The following is a 24,038-nucleotide window of genomic DNA, read 5'->3' as shown; positions in this document are numbered from 1 at the left end:
AAAGCTTGAGAAAGTAAATAATAAGATGAGAGTAGTTTACATCTGCAGTGACCAAACTAGTTCTAAAATAATATTTCAAAAATGAAATGGACTTTTAAAAAGTCTCTGATTTTTAGATAGAAAAGGGAAACTTTGTCAAGGCAACTTACTATTTGCAAAGGTTTGAAATTTCTATACTAACATCTTATTGCAAAAAAGTAAAAACAACCATTCTAGATTTAGAAATGTCATTTCTGTGTACCCTACTACTCCTCTGTTTTTTCCTAGATTAAATATATCTGATTCTCACATCTTCCTTCAGCTGAATATTTGATCTTTGTCATAAGGATATATTTATTTGCCCCTAGCTTTTTTAAAAATTTTTTTAAGACTTTATTTATTTATTTGACAGGGAGAGATCACAAGTAGGCAGAGAGGCAGCGGAAGCAGGCTCCCTGCTGAGCGGAGAGCCCTAAGCGGGGCTAGATCCCAGGACTCCAGGATCATGACCACAGCCAAAGGCAGAGCTCAACCCACTGAGCCACCCAGGCGGCCCTGCTCCTAGCTTTTTGATTAAGTGAGCAGTCTCCTTAGGTGGTGGCCCTTCTACTGTAAACAAATCAGAAGCTGTCACTGTTTGTTAATGGCAAAAGAAGTCACACTGACATTCATCAAATTTTTGTATATGACTTGGGAACAAGTTTTTTTCTTTTTCTTACATAATATTTACAAAAGATAAAATATGGTAAACATTTGAGTATGTTATAGATTGGTATCTTAAAATATTTTTGTTTGTTTGTTTGTTTTTTAAATATTTTATTTATTTATTTGACATACAAAAATCACAAGTAGGCAGAGAGGCAGATAGAGAGAGGGGGAAGCAGGCTCCCTACTGAGCAGAAAGCCTGATGTGGGGCTCGATCCCAGGACCCTGAGATCATGACCTGAGCTGAAGGCAGAGGCTTTAAACCACTGAGCCACCCAGGCACCCGGTATCTTAAAATATTTAAGACAACAGAAATATACCTGATATATGGAGAATTTCTTGTGTAAGCACTCATAATAGTTAACATAGGTAGATCTCAGAACTTAGACTGAAATTTTGAATTATTAGAAAAAAGGGAAAACAGCTGAGTGGCTTTACCTACACAAAATCCTAGCACCCACAGTGGGTCTGCACAATTTCAGACAGAAGTTAAGGCATCATATGTTGCTTACATGTTTGATTAGTTGCATTCTAACTAGAAGACATTTCAGTCTTTGCCCATGGACTTCTGCTAATTTCTCTTGCCACGCATCTAAGTGATTTTAAAGTATTCATCAGGGACTCCTGGGTGGCTCAGTGAGTTAAAGCCTCTGCCTTCAGCTCAGGTCATGGTCCCAAGGTCCTGGGATCAAGCCCCGCATCAGCCTCTCTGCTCTGCAGGGAGCCTGCTACCTCCTCTCTCTCTGCCTGCCTCTCTGCCTACTTGTGATCTCTCTCTGTAAAATAAATAAATAAAATCTTTAAAAAAAATAAAAAATTTAAAAAAAAAAAGTGTTCATCATGGGGCGCCTGGGTGGCTCGGTGGATTAGAACCTCTGCCTTCAGCTCAGGTCATGATCTCAGGGTCCTGGGATCGAGTGCCACATCGGGCTCTCTGCTCAGCGGGGAGCCTGCTTCCTCCTTTCTCTCTGCCTGTCTCTCTGCCTACCTGTGATATCTGTCTCTGTCAAATAAATAAATAAAATCTTAAAAGAAAATAAATAAAAGTCTTCATTATTTGGGGACACTTGGGTGGCTCAGTCAGTTGAGCATCCAGCTCTTGATTTTGGCTCAGGTCATGATCTCAGGGTTGGGAGATTGAGCCCCACATTAGGTTCTATAATGAGCATGAAGTCTGCTTGGGATTCTCTCTCTCCTCCTTCTGCCCCACCCTGCTCATGCTTGCCCTAAATAAATAAAATCTTTAATAAAAGTTTTCCTATTTTAACTTTTATCTTAGGTCTGTAACCTAGCCAACATTTTCTCGATGGGAATCATCTAAGTCATTACCTTGATGTTGAAATACAACCCTTATTTTTCACACTGTGAGGAATTTTAGGCCCTAAGTCAGGGTTGCCAGTGTGCAGTAGTTACTAAGACCATAATTCAGGATTAATTCTTTTTTTTTATAAGATTTTATTAATTTACTTGACAGAGAAACAGCAAGAGAGGGAACACAAACAGGGGGAGTGGGAGAGGGAAAAGCAGGCTTCCCACTGAGCAGAGAGCCGGATGCGGGGCTTGATCTCAGGACCCTGGGTTCATGACCCAAGCAGCAGAAGGCAGACGCTTGACGAGTGAGTCACCCAGGTGCCCAATTCAGGATGAATTCTTATGAAGGCCAGCGGAGTTTCCATTATGACCCACCATGTGACCATAGATGTTACAAACACAGTTTACATTTCACTAGACTTGCCACCTTTGAAATTTGAAATTATGTAATTTTTTTTTTTAATTTTGTTGACTTATTTGACAGAGATCACAGGTAGACAGAGAGGCAGGCATAGAGGGGGGGAAGCAGGCTTCCCACTGAGCAGAGAGCCTGATGCAGGGCTCCATCCCAGGACCCTGAGATCATGACCTGAACTGAAGGCAGAGGCTTTAGCCCACTGAGCCACCCAGGTGCCCATTCTTGACCTATTGAGGGAAATTTCATTATTTCAAGTTTTGTTCACAAATTTAGGGTTTAATATTTTATATGTCAGATTTATATGTCACATTTTAGTCAATATGTGTAAAATATTACTATACTTTATAAATATTCAAAAATGGTAACAGCTAATACTAGCTGGGTGCTTAGTATCTGTTTTAAGCATTTTAGTATGAATTCATTTAGTCTACACAACAAATTTCTGAGATAGCAGCCACTGTTCTTGTTCTAATTTTATAGATGAGTCAATGAGGAACAGAAAGTCTAAGTAATTTACTCAAGGTTCGTAAGTGAAATAACACTGCATTTTAAAAAATAAACTTTGTATTTTTACAACTATTTTAGATTTATAGGAAAATTGAAAAATAGTGTAGTGAATTCCTTTATACCCCAAACCCAGTTTCTCCTATTTTTAATATATTAGTATGATATATGTGTTACTATTAATAAAACAATATTGATACATTATTATTAACTAAAGTCCATACTTTATTCAGATTTTCTGAATTTCTGCCTAATGTCCTTTTTCTTTTTTTCTTAATTTTTAACAGATTTTATTAATTTATTTGACAGAGATACGGCAAGAGAGGGAACAGAAGTAGGGGGATTGAGAGAGGGAGAAGCAGGCTTCCCACCGAATACGGAGCCTGATGCGGGCTCGATCCTAGGACCCTGGGATCATGACCTGAGCTGAAGGCAGACGCTTAAGGACTGAGCCACCCAGGTGCCCCTAATGCCCTTTCTCTGTGGTAGGATCCCGCCCAGAACACCATGTTACATTTAGTTATCATGTCTCCTCAGGCTTGTCTGGGTTGTGACAGTTTCTCAGACTTTCCGTGTTTGTGATGACCTTGGCAGTTCGGGGAGTAGGGTCAGATGTTTTGTAGAATGTCTTAACTCAGCTGAGATTCATCTAATGTTTTTCTCATGATTAGGCTGGGGTTAAGACCACAAAGGCAAAGTGCATTTTCATCACAGCATATCAAGGCTCTGTACTATCAATCTGAATTATCACTGTTGATATTGACCTTGATCACTTGGAAGTAGCTGCATTTTGAGCCCAAACAATTAAGATGTAGATTTTGTGCTCACAGCCCAGTCTGTGTGTGACTATTTCAGCTGTCCATGACTCTTTCGTCACCAAGTTCAACTTGGGTTAACCTAATAGTTAATGATTCATTCTAACCACTTTCACCTTCTCTTCTCAGCTGATTTTCTTAGCCTGGTTCTTAAAAATGCCAACCCTGGCCTGTTTATAGGTATAGCCTCTTAACAGGGACATAGTGCTTCACCCACAGTCATCTGTCTGGCCGTGTTAATTGGTTCCTTGTTCCTCTGTTTCAACTACAGATGTGGACACTATTCTTTGGCTCCTCTTGAAGGCTCTGAGGTCCTCCTCTTCTCCCAACAAGGAGTTATTTTCGCCTTTTCTCAAGTCCTACCTCCTTTCTCTTGCCCCTCGTTACGCTGTCTCTACCTCTCCTGGTTTGAACCAGGGTATTAATTCTGGTGCAGTCCGAAATTAAATCCTCGACATTTCCACAAATTCTGTTTTCAGAGATGGCAGAGAAGTTCAACTGTACCGTACTTGGATCTGGGGAGGATCTCTGTCATCCTCCCTGACACATATATGCCCAAGTCAGAGCATGAATTTCTTTGACATAAACAATGGAACTTCTTCCCACATGACACTTTGTGCACGCACGTGCAGGTGTGTGCGTGAATGTGTGTGCACATGTGAGTGTTAAGTTTTCTGTACAAAGTTCAAGGAGCTCATGAGCCCTCTGTCTGCTGTACCATTCTGCTTTCTGGGCTTTAAGCAAATGAAATTGACTGGCTGATTGAAACAGAATAGGCATGTATGGGAATCCTGTTAGTTCTCAGAACTGCCAGGAAAGCTGCAGGATCAGCCTAGGACAAAAGATAGGCACTTCAGTTGCACAACTGGCCCTTTACAGCTCCGGATTTGCAAGGCAGATGAACCTGCCTTTATCCATTTACTGTTTCTATTTCATTTTCATCCATTTGGAACTAGAATGTGAGGCTTTATATTTTTAATATTAGATATATTAGGCATGAAAACAATCAACACATGCAACCCCATGTGCACATAGCCATAGAATTTGGTCATTTAACTTTAGGGAGCCAATCAGTAAGGAGTAGGCTAAGATGATCTAGTAAGAGATTCTGAAATACAGTGGCTCAAATAAAATGGAAGTTTATTTCTCTGTCTCCTAACAGATGGAAGGTGGCTCAGGGCAGATAGGTAGAGCTGCTGCTTAAGTTCACTCAGTGACCCAGATTTCTTCCATACTGTTTCTCCATCCTGTAGGGTATTATCTCTTTTTTTATGTTCAAAGCCAGCTTACTCATCTCCCCCCTCTGCATTCTAGCCCACAGGAGGGACCCGCAAAAGAAAAGGGAGGACATTAAGCCAACAACACAAGTTGCATGTATCATTTCTGCTGATAACACCATTCTGTTGTTGCAGACCGAGACAGATGGCCACAACTAGTTGGAAGGGAGGCTCCAAACTGTTATCTTCTCTGAGTATAGCCATGTGTCCAGCAAAACTCCTTACTGCCATAGAAGAAAAGAATGATTTAGGAGTTAGAATCAACAGGTTCAAAGGTGAAGACAGCTAAACAGAATTCTTCAGATTGAATTTTTTAATTAGCTTTTTTCCCACATTATGTAATATTTTTACCATAGAGACATTGGAAAATAGAGATAAGTAAAAAGAGAAATATAAAAAATCACTAAGTATGCTCCCACCCCAAAATAACAGCCAATAACAATTTGGAGAAGTGCCCTTTCAATATATTTTCTATGCATGTGTAAAAAAATATGTATTTTGAGAGTGAAAATATGAACCTTCCTGTAGATATTATTTTGTAAACCACTTTTTTTTTTTTAAGATTTTATTTATTTCTTTGACAGAGAGAGAGAGACAGCAAGAGAGGGAACTCAAGCCAGGGGAAAGGGAGGAGAAGCAGGCTTCCCGATGAGGAGGGAGCCCGATGTGGGCCTCCATCCCAGGACCCTGGGGTCATGACCGGAGCTGAAGGCAGATGCTTAATGGCTGAGCCACCCTGGCATCCTGTAAACCACTTTTTTGCCCGAATATAAATACTAAAATCAAGTCTTGTTTTGTCACAAAAGACAGGAGCCCAACTCAAACTGACTTAAGCAAAAACTAGAATTTTTTTGGTTTGTATAAATAAATAAATAAAATGCCCAAGGATAGAGCTTAGCTCTATCGATGACTGAAACCAGATACTCAAACAACACCAGAAATTGATCATTCTCCCTATCTAGATTCTGTTTTCCTTTGTGATGGCATTTTCTCGGGCAGGTTCTCAGTGTAGTAGCAAAAGCCACTTAGGTTTACTTTTTTTTTGTTTGTTTGTTTAAGATTTTATTTATTTATTCAACAGAGAGAGAGAGAGATTACTAGTAGGCAGAGAGGCAGACAAAGAGAGGGGAAAGCAGGCTCCCTGCTGAGCAGAGAGCCCATGTGGGGCTGGATCCCAGGACTCTGAGATCATGACCCGAGCTGAAGGCAGAGGCTTTAACCCACTAGGCCACCCAGGCGCCCCTTAAGTTTACTTTTTATCAGCTTAGCAACCCCAATGGAAAGAGAGTGACTCTTCCAGAAGTGCCAACCCACATCTTGAAATTGACTCTCGTTTGCATCACTGGTTCACTCAAACCAATCAGAATTGCCCAGAGATAGGATAACTTTAATGAGCTTGTTCATTTTTGCCTGGGAGAAGATTCTTCTCTGCCCACATTGTGTGGACTGAGCTGGGGAATGTGTTGTTTCCCAAAGGGTAGAAATGGGTCTGGATAGGCAAAAACAGTGTCCACTAAAACAGTTTTCCATGTCATTAACTCTTCTATCTTTTTAGATGACTACGTCACCCAACCTCCCCCCGACCCATGCACAGAAAAACCTTCTGTTTAACCAATGTTCTTTTTCCTTTTGGAATTTAGATTATTTCCAATATTTTCCTGTTAGAAACAATCTGCAATGTGGTAAGGTCTATATACCACAGATGATTGTTCCCTTTGGATGAAGTCCCAAGGATTTGCGCATTTTTAGGGTGTTTGATTTGTATTCTCAAAGTGACTTTAGGAACATTACTATATTTTAATTCTCAGCACCATTGTATGAAAGTGTCCGCTGGCCCTTCCCATTCATACTGGTTATTATTTAATAAAATTTGATTCTTATAAACATTTAATTATCTTCCCTGTAGATATTCTGGTCAAGGTGCCAGGAAAAAAGCCTTTAAATTCTGAAATCAAAAATCTATGTCTTAAGAAGGGAGGAGGTAAAGGTATTCTCTTTCTTTTCTTCTTGTCATTTCTCCTTATATACCTGACTTGTTCCCCGCTTTAAAGGAGACACCCCGAATCTTCTTCCTCACCCACTTAATTCCAAGGCGCATTTCAGATCTCATCTGCTACTTGTCGCCTTTCCAAACAATAGTTCATATTGATCTTCCCCTTCTCAGTATTCCAATAGCAATTACTCTCCAGTTGGGGATGTACACAGTGATCAGCTGGAGAGACGGTAAAAATAGAGTTCTATTTACATTTTGTCTTATGCTTTTTTATTGCGAGGTAGTTGGAACGCCATGTTAGTTTCAGGTATACAACTGCGATCATTTACATACATTATGAAGTAATCACCATGATAAATCTCGCTACCATCTGTCACTGAACAAAGTTGTTACCATATTATTGACTATATTCCTTTATTTTATTGTTTCAAGCTCTATTTTTCCCTATGTTTTAGAATATAAATAATAAGTGTACAATGGTGTCTGTATATTCTTTATAAATTAGTAAATGTCCATGCATTTGGGCACATGCTTAAAAAGATACCGTAAAGGATATGCATAAAAAAGATTTAGAGACTGCTAGCCTATACCGAGCAATTTGCATTCTTATTTTACATTTGTGGTTTTGAATATTTGTAGAGGATGCCAAAATTCATGATCCAGTAACTTGCACTTTTGCAAAAGCATGAATTCTGAAGGCCAGAAGCTCTGTGGCAGGTAGCTGGGAATATATCACTTACCAAGGGAGCCAGCCACACAGACCAGCTAGCCTTTCAACGCAGCTTTGTTTTTGCCGCAAATCTACAAACAGTGTAATTCTTAAGAAGTGACTTTTAGAATTATTTTGAAAAATCACTCCATGAAGAAAGCCTAATGCAAATTCTGATGACAAAAGGGAAGAATCCAAGTGGTTTTTACCACTTAATGGTACCAGTGGTACCAGTGGTCCTGGAACTTATTTTGTACATGCATTTGCGAGTGTGCACATGTGTGAAGACTGAGGAATTGCAAGGGCGGGGCAGTGTTGCTATTTAATTTTTTTTTTTCCAGTTCATGAAACTTGACTCTTTACATTCCTTCCTAGAAGGATCCTCTCTTCCTTTGCGTCCCCCGGTTTCTAACAACTGGGGCAGTACTGCATATTAGGAGTTATTCTGTAAATAGTTGATGACTTGGTTCTGTTTGATACTTGCCTCTTTTCTATGTTTAGGCGTTTTTCTGACTTACAAGTTCATTGCCTACTGCCGAGGAACAGTGGGCTAAAAATTAAATGTTTCTTTGTAGCCCAGAAATAGCCAGCCATGCATAGTTCTCTACAGTGAACATCTGTTATGAATGGTTTTAATGATTTACCATCCTAGTTAAATCATATAAATAAAATGAAACAGAGATGTTATAGATGTTATAGATCTTCTGTTATCATGTAAAAGACTCTATTATGGGTTTTGAGTCTACCAAGTTTCCTAAAGACCATTTCAATTAGGAAATAAGGATTTAGTTATAAAATTGATAATGCTGGGAGTTGTTTTTTTTAAAGACAGCCGACCAGCCAGCCAAACAACATTATATAAAGACAAGAGACAGGCCTTTCCATTTGCCATTTAAACCAGAGGTTCTATTAACAGTAGCTTACCTTGATTCTGTACTTCTTCTGTGCTAGAGTATCCATTCATCATTTCATTTAATGGTCTCCCATGAGGGATCCTTTAAAGAAAATACTGTGTATTACTTATGCCTGTTTTGCTATTGAAAAAGTTAATAGAACTTTCTGCATTGATGGAAATGTCCTATATCTACACCATTTTTTTAAAGTTTATTTATTAATTTGACAAAAGAGAGATACAGTGAGAGTAGGAACACGAGCATGGGGAGTGGGAGAGGGAAAGCAGGCTTCCCACCAAGCAGGGAGCCCGATGTGGGGCTCTGTCCCAGGACCCTGGGATCATGATCTGAGCTGAAGGCAGATGCTTTATGACTGAGCCACCTAGGCGCCCATGCACCATTCATTTCGGCAGCCATTATCCCCCTGAAGTTATTGACTTTTTGAAATATGACTATTCTAACTAAAGAATTGAATTTTTCATTTAATCATAATTAAACCAGAATAGCACCATGAGGCTAGTGTTATTGTATTGGACAGCACAGTTCTAGAATTTTCCTAAAATGGTCTTGATCACTACACTGTACGTTCCTCTCCAATTCAACTCCCCAAACCAAAATACATGATAGGAAAAGAAATAATTAGAAAATATTAGCATTGTAAAGGAGTCATAGTATTAAAAGCATTCCGATTAGCCAGGGATAGAGATGTGATCTCTGTCCCATGGAAACTGAAAAGATTCTTGCTCTCTTGGGGCGCCTGGGTGGCTCAGTGGGTTAAGCCGCTGCCTTCGGCTCAGGTCATGATCTCAGGGTCCTGGGATCAAGTCCCGCATCGGGCTCTCTGCTCAGGATGAGCCTGCTTCCCTTCCTCTCTCTCTGCCTGCCTCTCTGCCTACTTGTGATCTCTCTCTCTCTCTCTCTCTCTCTCTCTCTCTGTCAAATAAATAAATAAATCTTTAAAAAAAAAAAAAAAGATTCTTGCTCTCTTACACCCAGCAAAGGGGCAGCCACACAGCAGGAGACATTTGTCTAGAATTTTTTTTTTTTTAAGATTTTATTTATTTATTTGACAGAGATCACAAGTAGACAGAGAGAGAGAGAGGAGGAAGCAGAGAGCCCAATGCAGGGCTTGATCCCAGGACCCTGAGACTGTGACCTGGGCCGAGAGCAGAGGCTTTAACCCACTGAGCCACCCAGATGCCCCTATATACTATATTCTTAAAGTAAGCTAGAATAAGGAAAATGTTGTAAAGACTAATATGAGGAAGAAAAAATCCATGTATAAGTGGACCCCCACAATTCAAGCCCATGTTGGTCAAAGGTCAGCTGTGTTTAATATCCTAAACCATTACCCTGTACATGAACTGTGGACTATCACCTATTTTTAAGTAAAGGATGGCTTGGATTTATGTCACTAAAACAGTTTAATTGCCTTCCTGCTTTCAAAGAATGATCTCTTATACCCTTAAATATAATGTTAGGAGATACGCTATCGTTATGAATATAGCTTGGCTCTTTTTCAACAGGGAAGGTATGTTGACCAATGAAAAGATCTCAGAAACAGACACCTCAAAGAGTAGGTATGGTTATTAACTACCAGATGTCACATTCACTCACAGTGTGAGTGACACACGTATGATTTGAGCCATCATTGAATTTAAAAGACAAAAAGTGATGATGATTACACATTACTCTTGACTGGTAGCATTGATGACTTCTATCACACTTAAAGGTTTTTAAAGATCTTGATAGAGAAGATCTCTTCAGTGTCATAGTAACATTTCAAAAGGTGTGTTCTCTTTCTTTTCAGGACTTCCAACAGTAGTCAGACGTTATCGTCCTGCCATACTATGGAGCCATGCTCATCAGATGAATTTTTCCAAGCCCTTAATCATGCTGAGCAAACATTTAAAAAGATGGAAAACTATTTGAGACATAAACAGTTGTGTGATGTAATTCTAATTGCTGGTGATCGCAGAATTCCAGCTCATAGGTAATTGTTTTCTAAACCTCTGTATGTGAGAAATATTTCCTTACTAATTTAGTTGTGCATGTTGAGATCATTTGTTCCAACTAACTTTTGGGAAGGGGCATCTTTCATGGGATTTCTGCAAAGAAAACAGTGCATGTGAAATTATTATTATTTTTTTAAGATTTTATTTATTCATCTGACAGAGATCACAAGTAGGCAGAGAGGCAATCAGCTAGAGAGTTAGGGAAGCAGGCTCCCTGCTGAGCAGAGTCCCGATGCAGGGCTCGATTCCAGGATGCTGGGATCATGACCTAAGTTAAAGGCAGAGGTTTTAACCCACTGAGCCACCCATTAAGTGACCCTCAGGGGTTACTTTGCTTCTGCAAAAACATAGAAACAAAACATACTAGCCTTAGATCGGTCAGTATTGTTCGACAAAGATTTTAGCTCCTGTGAGCAGCTTTTCTCCTAAATTCTACCTATTAAATAAATAAACTCAACAGAAATTAAAGCTCTGAGTATTTAGAAGCAAAAAAGCCGGTGAAATGAAATAGCAAAAACAGAAGAGTCTTAAAATAGCAGCACCTATCCCAGCTTCTATTTGCTGACCTCCAAGAAATAGGAAAAGCAGTGATGTAAGGGAACAAAAACATTTGACACAAATGAAGTTCCATTTTTAAATAAGAAAAGAGAGATGTTTAATAAAGAACAATTCATTATGTTTCCTTTGATAATCCCATGTTCAGTTGTTCCATGTTAATCACTGTTATGACTTTTCTTAATGCTTTTAAAAGCTAATTAATACTCTGTCTCAAAGGTTTTCTTAAGCCTTCCAAAGTGGAAGTGAAATCATTAGGAAAAATGGGCTTGGTTTTAGTTTCCAATGATTCAATGGGCATATGTTTATTGAGATGCTACTAGATACTGTAACAAAAAGTCTGTGTTATGAGCATGGGTTTACTAGAAAAGATACTTCAACCTGTGCACCACAGAGATAGCTAAAATTCCATTTTTCCAAAACAGAGCTCATTAGCTTCCCTTCCACGCATGGGTAAACTCTCAGCGTCTCAGTCAGTGCCAGAAACTGCCAACTGGTCTCCCTGCTTTCACTCTTTCCCCCTACTTTCTGTTTGCTGCACAGCTACCTGAGGGATATTTTGAAATGGAACTCAGATCCAGTCACTCCTGTGATCTAACTTTTCAGTGACTCCTCATATCACTGTGAAAGCCCAGTGGGCCATGTGATGGCCATTGCCTTCTGACATTCTGTCCTTGTGTACTTTACTTGAGCCGCACGGCTCCCGTGATCCTCGTATGTGCCAGGCCTGCTGCTCCTGCCTTTGGGTTTTTGCACTGGCTGTTCTTTCTGCCCAAATGCTGTTCCCACATACCTGTATGACTAATTCTTTGCCCAAATGCCACTTTCCAGTCAGACCACTTATTTAAATCTTTTGCCTACTCCCCGTTTGCCCTTATCCTACTTTTTTCTCTTAGCTGTCCTCACTCTTTAATGTACTCTAGAATTTACTTCTGCTGTTAATTATCTCCCTTCCCTCCAGAATGTAAGACTCCCTGAGAGAAGGGATCTTTTATCTCTTATTTATACCAATGACTCAAGTGCCTGGTCCTTATTAGGTGTGAATGTCTTTAGTGAGTGAATAAATGGGCAATTCTCAGAAGAAACCTGAATGGCCAATAACCGTTTGAAAAGATCTTCAGTCTCACTAGCAATCAGGGGAATGAAAATTAAAACAACAATAAGATCCCATTTAACACCTTGCTGATGGCCAGAAATTTTAACATCTGACGCTGTTGTGGGAAAATGTTCTCTCATACGGTGCCAGTGGGGGTCTAACTTGGCACAGCATTTTGGAGAGCTGTCTGGCAAACCTAGGACACGGCAGTGCACTCCTGGAGGGGAGAGGACAATGAAAGCAGAGAAGAACGCGGAGGAAGCTTCAGTAATGATCTGTTTCTGTTTCTTAAAATTAAAAAAAAGAAATAAAGTGAATCAATATACATGTATCTCCAAGATGTCAAATAAAAAAAAAAAAGCACATTTCCAAATAACATATTTATAACCTATTTTTATTTCTCCCATATATCTGTTACTTCTACAATTAAATTTAAAAAGAAAAGCACTTAGGTTATTTCCAAAAGTGATAAACAGAAAGTAACCTTTATAATTTTTTTCCTTCATGCAGTGGCCTTTAGCTTTTCGTCTGAATGTTATGAAGTGATATTTGAGTAATGAATGGGTAAATCATTTACCTTAGCAGAAAGTGTTCAGTAATGGTAATTTATTATTCCAAGGAAAGAACTAGAGCATAAAGCAATTTGTCAAATTTAAAAGGCATTTCCCGGTACCACGCACTTTCTGTGGGTAACAAATTAAAAAAAAAAAAGAAAGAAAGAAAGAAAGAAAAAAAGAGAGAGAGAAAGCAGCAGCATTTATTAATGACCATCAACTTTAATGCGGTCACTGATTTTTTTTTCTTCTGGTATGTTCTCAGATTGGTGCTCTCCTCTGTCTCAGATTATTTTGCTGCCATGTTTACTAATGATGTCAGGGAAGCAAGACAAGAAGAAATAAAAATGGAAGGTGTTGAACCGAATTCACTATGGTCCTTGATTCAGTATGCATATACGGGTAATAAAACTGAAAATATAAATCTAAAATTATAATAATCTTAAAATTATGTTGCACTATGAGATTTCAGATTTCTGCTTTTAGGAAAGCCTGGCAAAACGAACAGTGAATCCTGCTGTTGGAATCACCACTGCTGATGATACCTTTATAAAAGGTTAAAAATCTCTATATTAGAATCTTTAAAATGGTGGTCATAATTAAACCTGTGATTGGCATTTTTAATTGTTAGTATATGTGTAATGGTGAGTGCTGTGAAATGTGTAAGCCTAATGATTCACAGACCTGTACCCCTGGGGCATTTTTTTTAACATTATATGTTAAAAAAAATTTATTTTTTTTACAAGAAAAGTATAATAATTAGATAAATAATGTAATCTTTTTAAGTTATTGCATTTAAAATTTGAGCATTATATTTAATAGGTATGCCACTTAATTAAAGCATCATTTAAAAATTCTGAAAAGAAGCCATTTTTTTTTATTTTAATAGAAGTCACAAAGAGCTAAAGGGTTTTTTCATAGTTAGTACTTTTCTTTTTTCTCTTTGGACTATCTAAAACCATCTAGAATTCATTTACAGAGCTCTTGTTTAGAATTATTACTGTTAACGCTGATTGTTTTATAAATTATAGTTAATATAGTTCTATGGATAATGGAATTTCTCTTTATCATTTAGGCCGCCTTGAATTAAAAGAAGATAATATTGAGTGCCTGCTGTCTACAGCTTGCCTCCTTCAGCTTTCACAGGTTGTGGAAGCTTGCTGTAAGTTTTTAATGAAGCAGCTTCACCCATCCAACTGTCTTGGAATCCGTTCTTTTGCCGATGCCCAGGGTTGTACAGATTTGCATAAAGTGGCTCACAATTACACCATGGTATGTATTTCCTGAGACGCGGAAGGGCATGTGCTCTTGACCTCATCGTTTTTTGTTGCAGACTTACCTACATGGTGCTCTTTTCCCCTGGCTCTGCCACACGTCCTGAGGTTCAGGTTCACGGTCTACTGCGTGATATTGTCATGGAGTTACAAGGGGAAACACCAGGTCCTATTTCTCCTGGATATGTGAGTCAAGCCTGAAGTTATTACAGTAGCTAAGAAACAGAGCAGTGGCCTAGGACTGTTCTAATCAAGATTTTCAGATCTGCTGCACTTTCAAGCAGGGTTTCCCCGACATTTTCCTCTGTAGCAGTTGGATGAATTTCAGAATTGCCTGCATACTCACAGATGGAAATTGGTGACGGCGATGGGGTGGGGGGTAATTGGTGCAGTACAGATAATGGTACAGATGGCTTTTTATTAAAGGTAGATCTGATTATATGTAAGAAGCATTTTTAGCTGTGTGGAAAAATGTGGGTATGAATTGTAGCAAATTGTGTGCTCAAGATAAATTACAGAGGAGGTTCTTGTTCAGACACTGGAGGATAATGGATACAGACTGATCTAGGACAGCAAGAAAGGAAGGGCATGTTGAGGGCATATTGTTAGGACCAGGCCTCACAGTCTTCACAGTACCGGGATTTGGAGAAGGGAGGATATTTGGATTTTTAAGGAATGACCATCTTGTCCCACCGTGGTGTTAAGCCTTCATAGCTGGGCCAAGACTGAGAACTGTTGTTTTGTCTCCTGCAATTAGGCCAGTACACCTCCAGAAGAAAGAATATGCACACACTAGTTATCCATGGTGCTGATTTTTATCAACCTGGAGATGTTTTTGTCTACCTTCTCCATCCTTCCATGGAGTTGGCTTGTCTGTGAAAGGATTGACAAATACTTTAGGAATCTTTCACTACAGAAATAGAGATTTTGGAACAATTATAAGAACAGAGGTTTACAACTATTGTGAAGAATAATTCTACCTACTTCATAAGCTTGATGTGAGGATTAAATGAGTTCATGGGAGTGTAGCACTTAAAATAGTGATTGACCCATAGCATATCCAATCAATAAATGATATCCTTAGCATTGTCCCATCACCGCACGGATTTACTCTGTTCAACACAACAGGGATTGATGGGAGTGAACAAAAGCACTCAGGCCACAGGGCAACCTTTACGATTCGTACTGCCCTCTGCGGTATCGTCACTTCTCAGGAATGTTTCTTGTTTATTTTTATTTTTAAGATTTTTATTTATTTATTTGACAGAGATCACAAGTAGGCAGAGAGGCAGGCAGAGACAGAGGGGGAAGCAGGCTCCCCGCTAAGCAGAGAGCCCGATGTGGGGTTCATTCCCAGAACCCTGAGATCATGACCTGAGCCGAAGGCAGAGGCTTAACCCTCTGAGCCACCCAGGCGCCCACTGTTTCTTGTTTATAACAGTCATAGAGATTGTGTGACAAGGCAATGCTATACAGACCTTGCATTTTCTGGAAATTGGAAAAAATTTTCCCCCACCTCCGTCTTTTATCGTTTCCTTGCAAATTTCTCATTTTGACCTTAAACCTCAGGTTCAAATAATTTGGGAAGTAAGATAACTATAAATAAAATTGGGTTCCTTTTCTTTCATAATCATTCCATCATTTAAATAGTATCTCTTTCCTAGGAAGGAGTTTGATTCACATGAAAACATTTTTATGCATTTAGGTCAGCCCACTGTTTATACTAGAGGCACAGTGGCTGCTTAGACATAAATTAAATTTAAATTAGCTCTTTTTTTTTCTTAATTAAAGCTGGCATGCAGTGTTATTTTAGTTTCAGGTGTACAACATAGTGACTCGACAATTCTATACATTATGCAGTGCCTACCATGATAAGTGCAGTTACTTTCTGTAACCATACAGAGTTATTACAATATTATCGATTCAGCTTAATGTTTTTAAAGCTATTTTCATAGCCAATTAGTTGGGCACTTTTGTGTTTTTTTTCCCCTCAGGGCTATTATTTGACATTCAGTTTCAACAGAGAGGTGAATTTAATTCTAATAACAGTAAGTGATTTAGAGGCAGACTGTCTGATTTCAATTGTTGCTATGGGAACTCAATGAAAATGTATAGCAAAATTCAATCTTCAATTTAAATAAATCCCTCAGTAATTTCATTTGCTTGAAATCTAATTCCAAATGGAGAAAGGATGTTTGCTAGCAAGTGTTTGGTAAGGTATAGCTATTTATATCACAAAATAGATTTTGTTTAAGTTTTTATTTTAATGCTAGTTAGTAATACAGTGTTATATTAGTTTCAGGTGTACAATATAGTGACACAACAGTTCCATACGTTACCCTGTGCTCATCACAACGACACAGAATAGATTTAAAATCCGAAGTAAGGGGTGCCTGGGTGGCTCAATGGGTTAAGCCACTGTCTTCGGCTCAGGTCATGATCTCAGGGTCCTGGGATCGAGCCCCACATTGGGCTCTCTGCTGAAGCAGGGAGTCTGCTTCCCTCTCTCTCTCTCTGCCTGCCTCTCTGCCTACTTGTGATCTTTCCCTGTCAAATAAATAAATAAAATCTTTTTTAAAAAATCTGAAGTAAGCATCATGCCACATAGTGAATTCAGTTGTCACAATCAGTGAATGGTACACGTGCTAGGAATGTTCACTCCACCTCTAGGAACACAGGTGGGACAGGATGAGGAGTTCTTCCTTGTAATCCGGAAATCTGGAAACCTGTTTTCACTCTGACTGCCACTGAATGTGAGCTGGCACGAGTCCTTTAACCTCTACCAAAACCTAACACTGGGTGTGTCATTACAAGTATTTAATGGCAGCATGGATTTTTAAATAAATATAGGCATTTAATTTTAAATTTTTGAATTTTGTTTCTCGACCTAGAAAAAACACTGAACTTTGCTAAAATACCTGCTATAAAACCAAATAATACTTTTGAAAAGCACTTTGTGTTTAACCTTGAGGTCAGTAGTCTTTCTGTAAGTTGTTGAGCCTCGATTTTTCACTTAAAGTGAATTGTCCTAAAATGGAAGGGGCATGGTTCTGAAATAGAAAATCAACAAATAAATAATAATATATATAATAGTCCTTTTCTCCTTGATGAACTAATACCATGGCATTGGTAATGCCATTAATACCATTTGAAAGCAACGCAAAAGTTCTGTCAGTATGCCTTAAATGCCTTAAATGTTGATTCTCCTGTACTCTACCTTTGAGCAATTAGAAGTGTGTATTAATCTTACCTAACGTTATGTAATAAATCTATTTCCATGTATCTATGTGATCTTTGTTTTTGAAATTTTTAATGTCTGCTTAATAGCCCATTGAATTACAGTCCCCTATAGCTGGACCTTTAGGCTAATTCCCATTTTGTACTATTATAAATAATAATACAGAGAAGCATCAGCTTTCTTTTTCCTCTTGTGAATTATTTATTAAGGATTAAACTGCTAGTAGGATAACTGGGTTGAGAACTTCAACATTTTTATAGCTCTTACAATGTGTTACCAGCTCGTTTTATAATATCAGTATACGATTGAGTAGAACGGTTTACATGAAGCCAACATCGAGGTTTTATTAAAATATATTTCTGAAAATGATAATTCGTCATTTAAAATAGATACATTTGGGCATCTTTAACAAATCATGATGAATTGAAGCAATTGAATTTAGTTAATTATTCATGCATGGTTTCCTGTTAAGAATTGCTAAGAAAGGAATGTCAACCCAAGATAGATTTTAGATCAGTACCTAATTTGGGTTACTGCAAGCTATATGGAACCTATAATTCTCATTTTAATATAGAAGATGGTTGCTGGTAATCCTTATCTCTGGATCTAATTTCAATGGCCCTACCTATTTCACTAAAACCATGTTTGCTGAGACAGCCCCAGCACACTAGGAAGTGTAAGAAAAACATTAAGGAACAATATGCGTAGCATTTGCATTTATATTATAGCTAAGTAAACAGTCCATGCATTAAGACTTGTAACTTTGCACACCAGATAGTAAATTTCCCATCTCTTCAGGCTGTTCAGCATAATATCCTAGTAAAGGTCATTATCTCCCAGCTGAAGTCATTTCTGTTTCCATTTCAAATTAAAAGGAGCCTGATTCTAGTATGTAGTTGCAACTGAATTATCGTCAGTCCACGGTTCTGGAGTCCCAGTGCCTTCGATGTCAACACTTCTGCTTTGGCTCTTTTTCTCTGAGACCAAAAGGACGTTATACATAAATCAGATTTGTAGTTTTTAAAATACACCTAAAATCCTGGGTGGTCTCGTGAATTACATTAAAACACTCTTGAAGGCCAATCAGAGCCAGAATAGCCCTAAGGATATGTAGTCTTCCCTGGGCAGTCTGAGAAGGCTTCTGTGGTCCAGGTCGGTCTTGGGAAACCCAGCCACCTGGCAGCCATTTCTGGATAAGAGAAAGAACTTTCCAGCTCACCCAGGGATCTGGCTGGACATAAGTCAAATTCTTCTACAACCACAAATATAACCTAACTTGGATGTTAGACTATCCTGCATCTCAGAGTCTCATTCATTTTTTTCTACTCTCTACCTCTCAAAAGACTTACCAGAACTATTCCCTATCTCGAGTAAAGCAAAGCCTAAGAATCCCAGATCCATGTTTAAAGTGTAGCAAATGGTAGAGGCCCTTGCGTGGCTCAGTCAGTTAAGTAGCCGGTTCTCAATATTGGCTCAGGTCATGATCTCAGGGTCCTGGGATCGAACCCCACATCAGGCTCTCTGCTCCATGGGGAGCCTGCTTCCTCCTCTCTCTCTGCCTATCTCCTCTGCCTACTTGTGATCTCTGTCTGTCAAATAAATAAATAAAAATCTTTTTAAAAAATTATTTAAAATAAATAAATAAATATTTTTAAAACATAACATGTACCAAATGATAAAATATTTAATTCAATTCTACTGCTATGGAGACTTACAGTGTAACAACATAATAGCAGCTTAAATGTTATTTTATATTGTGCTTCTTTCCTGGTAAACAGTAATGCTATTGTAGGGAAGCTTTCAAGTATAAACTGTGTTTTGGCATCTAATCCAAAAATGTTTATTTTCTCTTAAACAAACTGATGGACAGAAGGAGCAATATTGTTGAAATGTGCAATTTTTCCCCTCTAGGAACATTTCATGGAAGTAATTCGAAACCAGGAATTTGTATTATTACCAGCCAGTGAAATCGCAAAGCTCTTGGCAAGTGATGACATGAACATTCCTAACGAGGAGACAATACTGAATGCTCTTCTTACTTGGGTCCGTCATGATTTGGAACAGAGACGGAAAGATCTCAGTAAACTTCTGGCTTATATTAGGCTACCTCTTCTTGCACCGCAGGTAAACTGTTTTTTGATTATTTAAAATCAGTATCCTAATTTCAACAACGTTTGGGTATTGATTTTATACTAATCATGTTAATATTACATGTCTATAGGTTTTATCCCTTTTTTTCCCTTTGGCTCTTCTACCAGATAAGATTCTTTTACATATCCTACGAAGTGTGTAAGTGAAAAGATACTTAACTAGAAAATATTTCTGCTTGTGCTTTTGACCCAGAAGTTCTGGCTGCCTAAATTGCATTATAATGTGATCGCTTAGGGGTTCTTAATTTTATTTGATTCAGTTTACAAACCTATCCTAGCAATTGAAGAATTAGTAAAGCCATGGATGAAAGTAGCAGTGGACAGAAAATTTAAATTAACTTAGATTAATTCATTTGCTACATGTTTATTAAGTACTCACTGAATGCTGGATTCTGGTGATTTATAAACTGAGGCATGGTTAAGTGTTCCAGCTCTGACATCTTAACACTCTGTGTCTTGACATTTTCATAAACCCCGGGCTCTTCATCTGTCAGGTGGAGATAATATCCTCTTTGACCATCTCATGGTCAAAAGATGAGATTATTATGAAGATGAGAAAAGTGCTCTGTACCATCAAATGTGCTACAAATAATCATGGTAGGATTATCAGCATTGTTTTAGAATTGAAAGCTGCCTGGTTAGTGTATTCAAGCAGTCAGTCTGAACACATTTGCATGCATAATTTCCCCTTTATACAGTTCTAACTGGGCTGAAGAGCATTCCCCCCTTCTCTGCAGTTTTGCCTTCCATGGTGTCAGCCAAGGTCAGGAAGCCGATGGTCCTCCTGACCTCTATTCAGGAGGTCAGTAGGATCCTTCCATACATCACTGGCCTATGTCACTCGCCTCACTTTATCTCATCCCATAGGTGTCTTACCGTCTCAAGTCATCTCAAGAGGAAGGAAAGCACGTACCATACCATTAGATATTTAGAGAGACTGCATTCTCATAACTTCCATTAGTTTCACTCTCCTGTTATTATTTGCTGTTCTCTTACTGTGTCTGACTTTTAATTTAAACTTGATCATAGAGACGTATTAGAGGGAACAAAAACATGGTTTATATGGGGTTCAGTGCTATTTATGGTTTCAAGCATCCATGGAGGGTCGGGAAACATATCCCCGTGGTTTAGGGAGACTACTGATCGATAATTAACTCTGCTGCTTAGCTCGAAGGCTTGAATAGAGCAAGAGGCCTTGAAAGTGAAGAAAGAATGAGCTGTGACTGCTCAGGGCAGATGTTCATTGTTCAAGTGCCATAAATTTTATCTGCTTTGTATTTATCTTGAGGATTATGTATTATTTCCAGCGGTTGTTAGCAGAAGCTACTGTGCATTCTCTACCTTACAGAGTAAATGCTGATGCTTTAGAAGAAAGACGTCCGCTTCAGAGGTAGAATGTTATGTGAATTCATAGAAGTGAAACTGTTGCATAAACTGTTGCATAAACTGTTGACAATTCAGGAAGAATAATGCTGTAAAACGTTTCCCTTAAAATCAGATTTAAGAAGGTTACGTTTTATGGGTACTTGGCAGATGTTTCTTTCTTATCCTTTTCTAGATTAAAGCAAATAAAATCTGAAAAATCCTAGTAGACTTTGAAAAGAATCTGTGTGATTAAGTAACGTGATGACTGACTTCAGTCCTGCAGTTTCATATATTTGTGATACTGTATTTGCATGGTTCCGAGAGACGTTCAGCATTTCTGTTATCCAGGATATAGCTAATGATCACAACCATAAGATCTTAGAGTTGAAAGGTGATCATTTAGCCTGTTGTACAAAGGAAGTAACAGACCAAAAAAGTAAAACCATATACTTAAGATCCAAAAACGATTTTCTAAATTTCTGCCTTTCTGCACCGTAGTTTTATTTGCCTTTGTTTCTTGGCTAACCTTGGAGAGCTAGTAAGAGACAGAGGGAGAACTTGAACCCAAGTTAAGTTCTGAGCCTTTTTCACTGAACCAGTCAGCCTCCTGAACATACTCTGTGTAAAATTGCTGAGTCAGGGGAGGTATATTAAGTGGAGGAAGAAATAGATTAAAAAATAAATTTGTGATGACAAAATAATGAGAGGAAGGCTGTGATAGGTATAGGAACAGACATGAAAGTAACTGGAGTAGCCTGCCTGGGCTCATGGTGGGGAAGCTGGGAGAACTTTCTCAAGTGTTCCTCGGTCTCCATCCTTAGTAGCTACCCAGCAGAGGGGCCATGAGAGCCCAGGAGAAATGGGAGGTTGTATCTGGTTATGGAGTCTTGAGCAAATACGTCATACTCTGGAAATTATAGGATAAGGATATAGGAAAAGGATAATAATAAAATTATCCTTTTATTTAGGAAGATTCTCTGCATTGCGGAGACTGGATTGGAGTGGTCCAGGTAGAAATCCATTAGGAAGACTGTTGGATTCAGACAAGTGAATTAGGTGCTCTTGGGCAGTGAGAAATTGCCAGGCTCAAGAGCTATTTAGGAAGTAGAAGAGATGCACCGTCATGACCGATTGGAAGGTGTGGGGTACCAAAATAAGAGGGATCCTGAATGATTCTGATTTGTGCTGTCAAATAAGGCAAAGAATACAGGAGGAAGAGCTCTGTTTCAAGAGGGGAAAAAAATGGAAGAATCATGTTCCCAGGGCTTCTTGGTACCTTTAATCCTCTCGGAGCCTAGGAAGTTTTGAAAATTTCTTGTTTAGGTTGTCACAGCCAAAAGGAAGAGAATGACATGGCCCAAAGAGAACACAAGGGCACCACGGGTAGTAGTAATTAGTGGTAGTTAACCCTGCCTAAATAACTCGGGTGCTCTTAAAAAAAGATTCCATGTTCAAGGAGGAGGAAATTCTAACAGCAGCAGATATGACAGAGAAGACAGTTAAGGACAGAAGATCCCCTGGATTAGCCCATTCTCAAAGTGTGGTTCCCAACTCTAGGATTTGCACCACCTGGAAAGTTATTTAATATACAGATTTTACAGCTATAGGATCTGAGCCTCTGGTGGTGGGGCCTAGCAGATTGGACTTTAATATCCCTGCAAATGCTGTGAACTTGAACACTGAAAAAAGAAACTGAAATTTAAAAAAAAAAGAATAACATGCCTGTAAGTGGATTTGAAGCACACTCACGTTTGAGTAGTGGGGACCGATGTCATGTGACTGATGTCACATTCCCTGTATGATTCAAATAAGTCACTTAACCTCTCTGAGCCATGTTTTTCTTTTCTGCAAAGATAATAACATGTTGCACTATTGTGACACTTAGAGATACTAGTAGGAGTGTTTGTTTTTTTCTTTCCTTGCTTTTTTTTCTTTCCTTGCTAAAAGTGAAAGGCAATTTTGCAAAATGATAGTTATCAAGTGATGAGTGTAGAAGTAGACCCAAATCAATAAAACATTGGGTTTTATTCTGGACATTTTTATTGTAAAAGGTAGGAAAATGTGACAATTATTTAAATTGTCCAGTGGGTATCAAATAACAAGTGACTAATATGAACTGGCCATCAGGTCCAGTTACCTAAAGAACTTATATTTGTAAATAGGTGAAGGGGATTAGGAATACACCTATTAATCACGATGAGCACTTAGTACTGTATAGAATTGTCAAATCGCTATTGTACACCTGAAACTAACATAACACTGAATGTTAAAATTCTTAAAAATTATAAATAAAAATTTTTTTTAAATCCACTTTTGCAAAATAGTTCCTTCCTCAGTGAACTTTTACTCTTCTCTGTTAATATGAAACACCATTCAGTCAAGCTATAAAGGATGCAACTTAAATATATAGTAAATCTATTATAGTGTCTCCCACAGTAGATCCTTGAAAAGGCCTGAGAAATAATATATGTAATTATCATCCTCTACCAACTGATCATTTAGTGTGGTTGGTTGTGGTGGCTTTTTTTTTTTTTTTTTAACTCTGAATAATCCAGAAGATACATGTTTGTGGTTTTTTTGTTTTACCTTTGAATGCATTACAGGCTTTTCTATTTGATCGAATGTTAAATGTGGATAGGACAGATGTACATTACTTAAAATATTTTGCCACCTAAATTCTTTTTTTTTTTAATAAAGATTTTATTTATTTGACAGAGATCACAAGTAGGCAGAGAGGCAGGCAGAGAGAGAGGGAAGCAGGATCCCTGCTGAGCAGAGAGCCCGATTCGATTCAAGGCTGGATCCCAGGACCCTGGGACCATGACCTGAGCCAAAAGCAGAGGCTTTAACCCACTGAGCCACCCAGGCGCCCCACCACCTAAATTCTTAAAGGTCCCAATGGTTAGCTTGTATTTTAACTATCTTGGTCTTCACTATTCTGTGCTTAATTCCCATTACTGTTTTCTACTGAAAGTCAAAAATGTAAAATGAGCCAGGATTTACCTTTACTGTTATTTTAATGTGCATGTTTTTGATACCAAAACATTTTTAAAGCCTACAGAATTCAGAAATTATTCACATTCTATCTTTTACTTTAAGAAGTATTGGAGGGGGCAGTTTTAGAGAAATAGTCATATGGAGATTAAGTATGTGACTGAAGATAAAAATTTACACATTGAAAATGTT

General features: G+C 38.4%; 1 protein-coding gene across 3 annotated transcripts in view; it reads left to right on the top strand.

Annotated features, from left to right (window-relative positions):
* The window catches only part of KLHL5 (kelch like family member 5), a 92,111-nt gene that overhangs the window by 22,808 nt on the left and 45,265 nt on the right, over positions 1-24,038 (top strand). For all 3 annotated transcript variants that reach the window (XM_082728881.1, XM_082728880.1, XM_082728882.1), the window contains 4 exons: positions 10,416-10,598; positions 13,091-13,227; positions 13,901-14,097; positions 19,249-19,461. In XM_082728881.1, coding sequence (XP_082585007.1) covers positions 10,416-10,598; positions 13,091-13,227; positions 13,901-14,097; positions 19,249-19,461 — 730 coding nt within the window. The remainder of the gene's footprint in view (positions 1-10,415; positions 10,599-13,090; positions 13,228-13,900; positions 14,098-19,248; positions 19,462-24,038) is intronic.

Source organism: Mustela nivalis (genome assembly GCF_964662115.1).
Source record: "Mustela nivalis genome assembly, chromosome: 4".
NCBI lineage: Eukaryota > Metazoa > Chordata > Mammalia > Carnivora > Mustelidae > Mustela > Mustela nivalis.
This window is presented reverse-complemented; position numbering and strand designations above follow the sequence as displayed.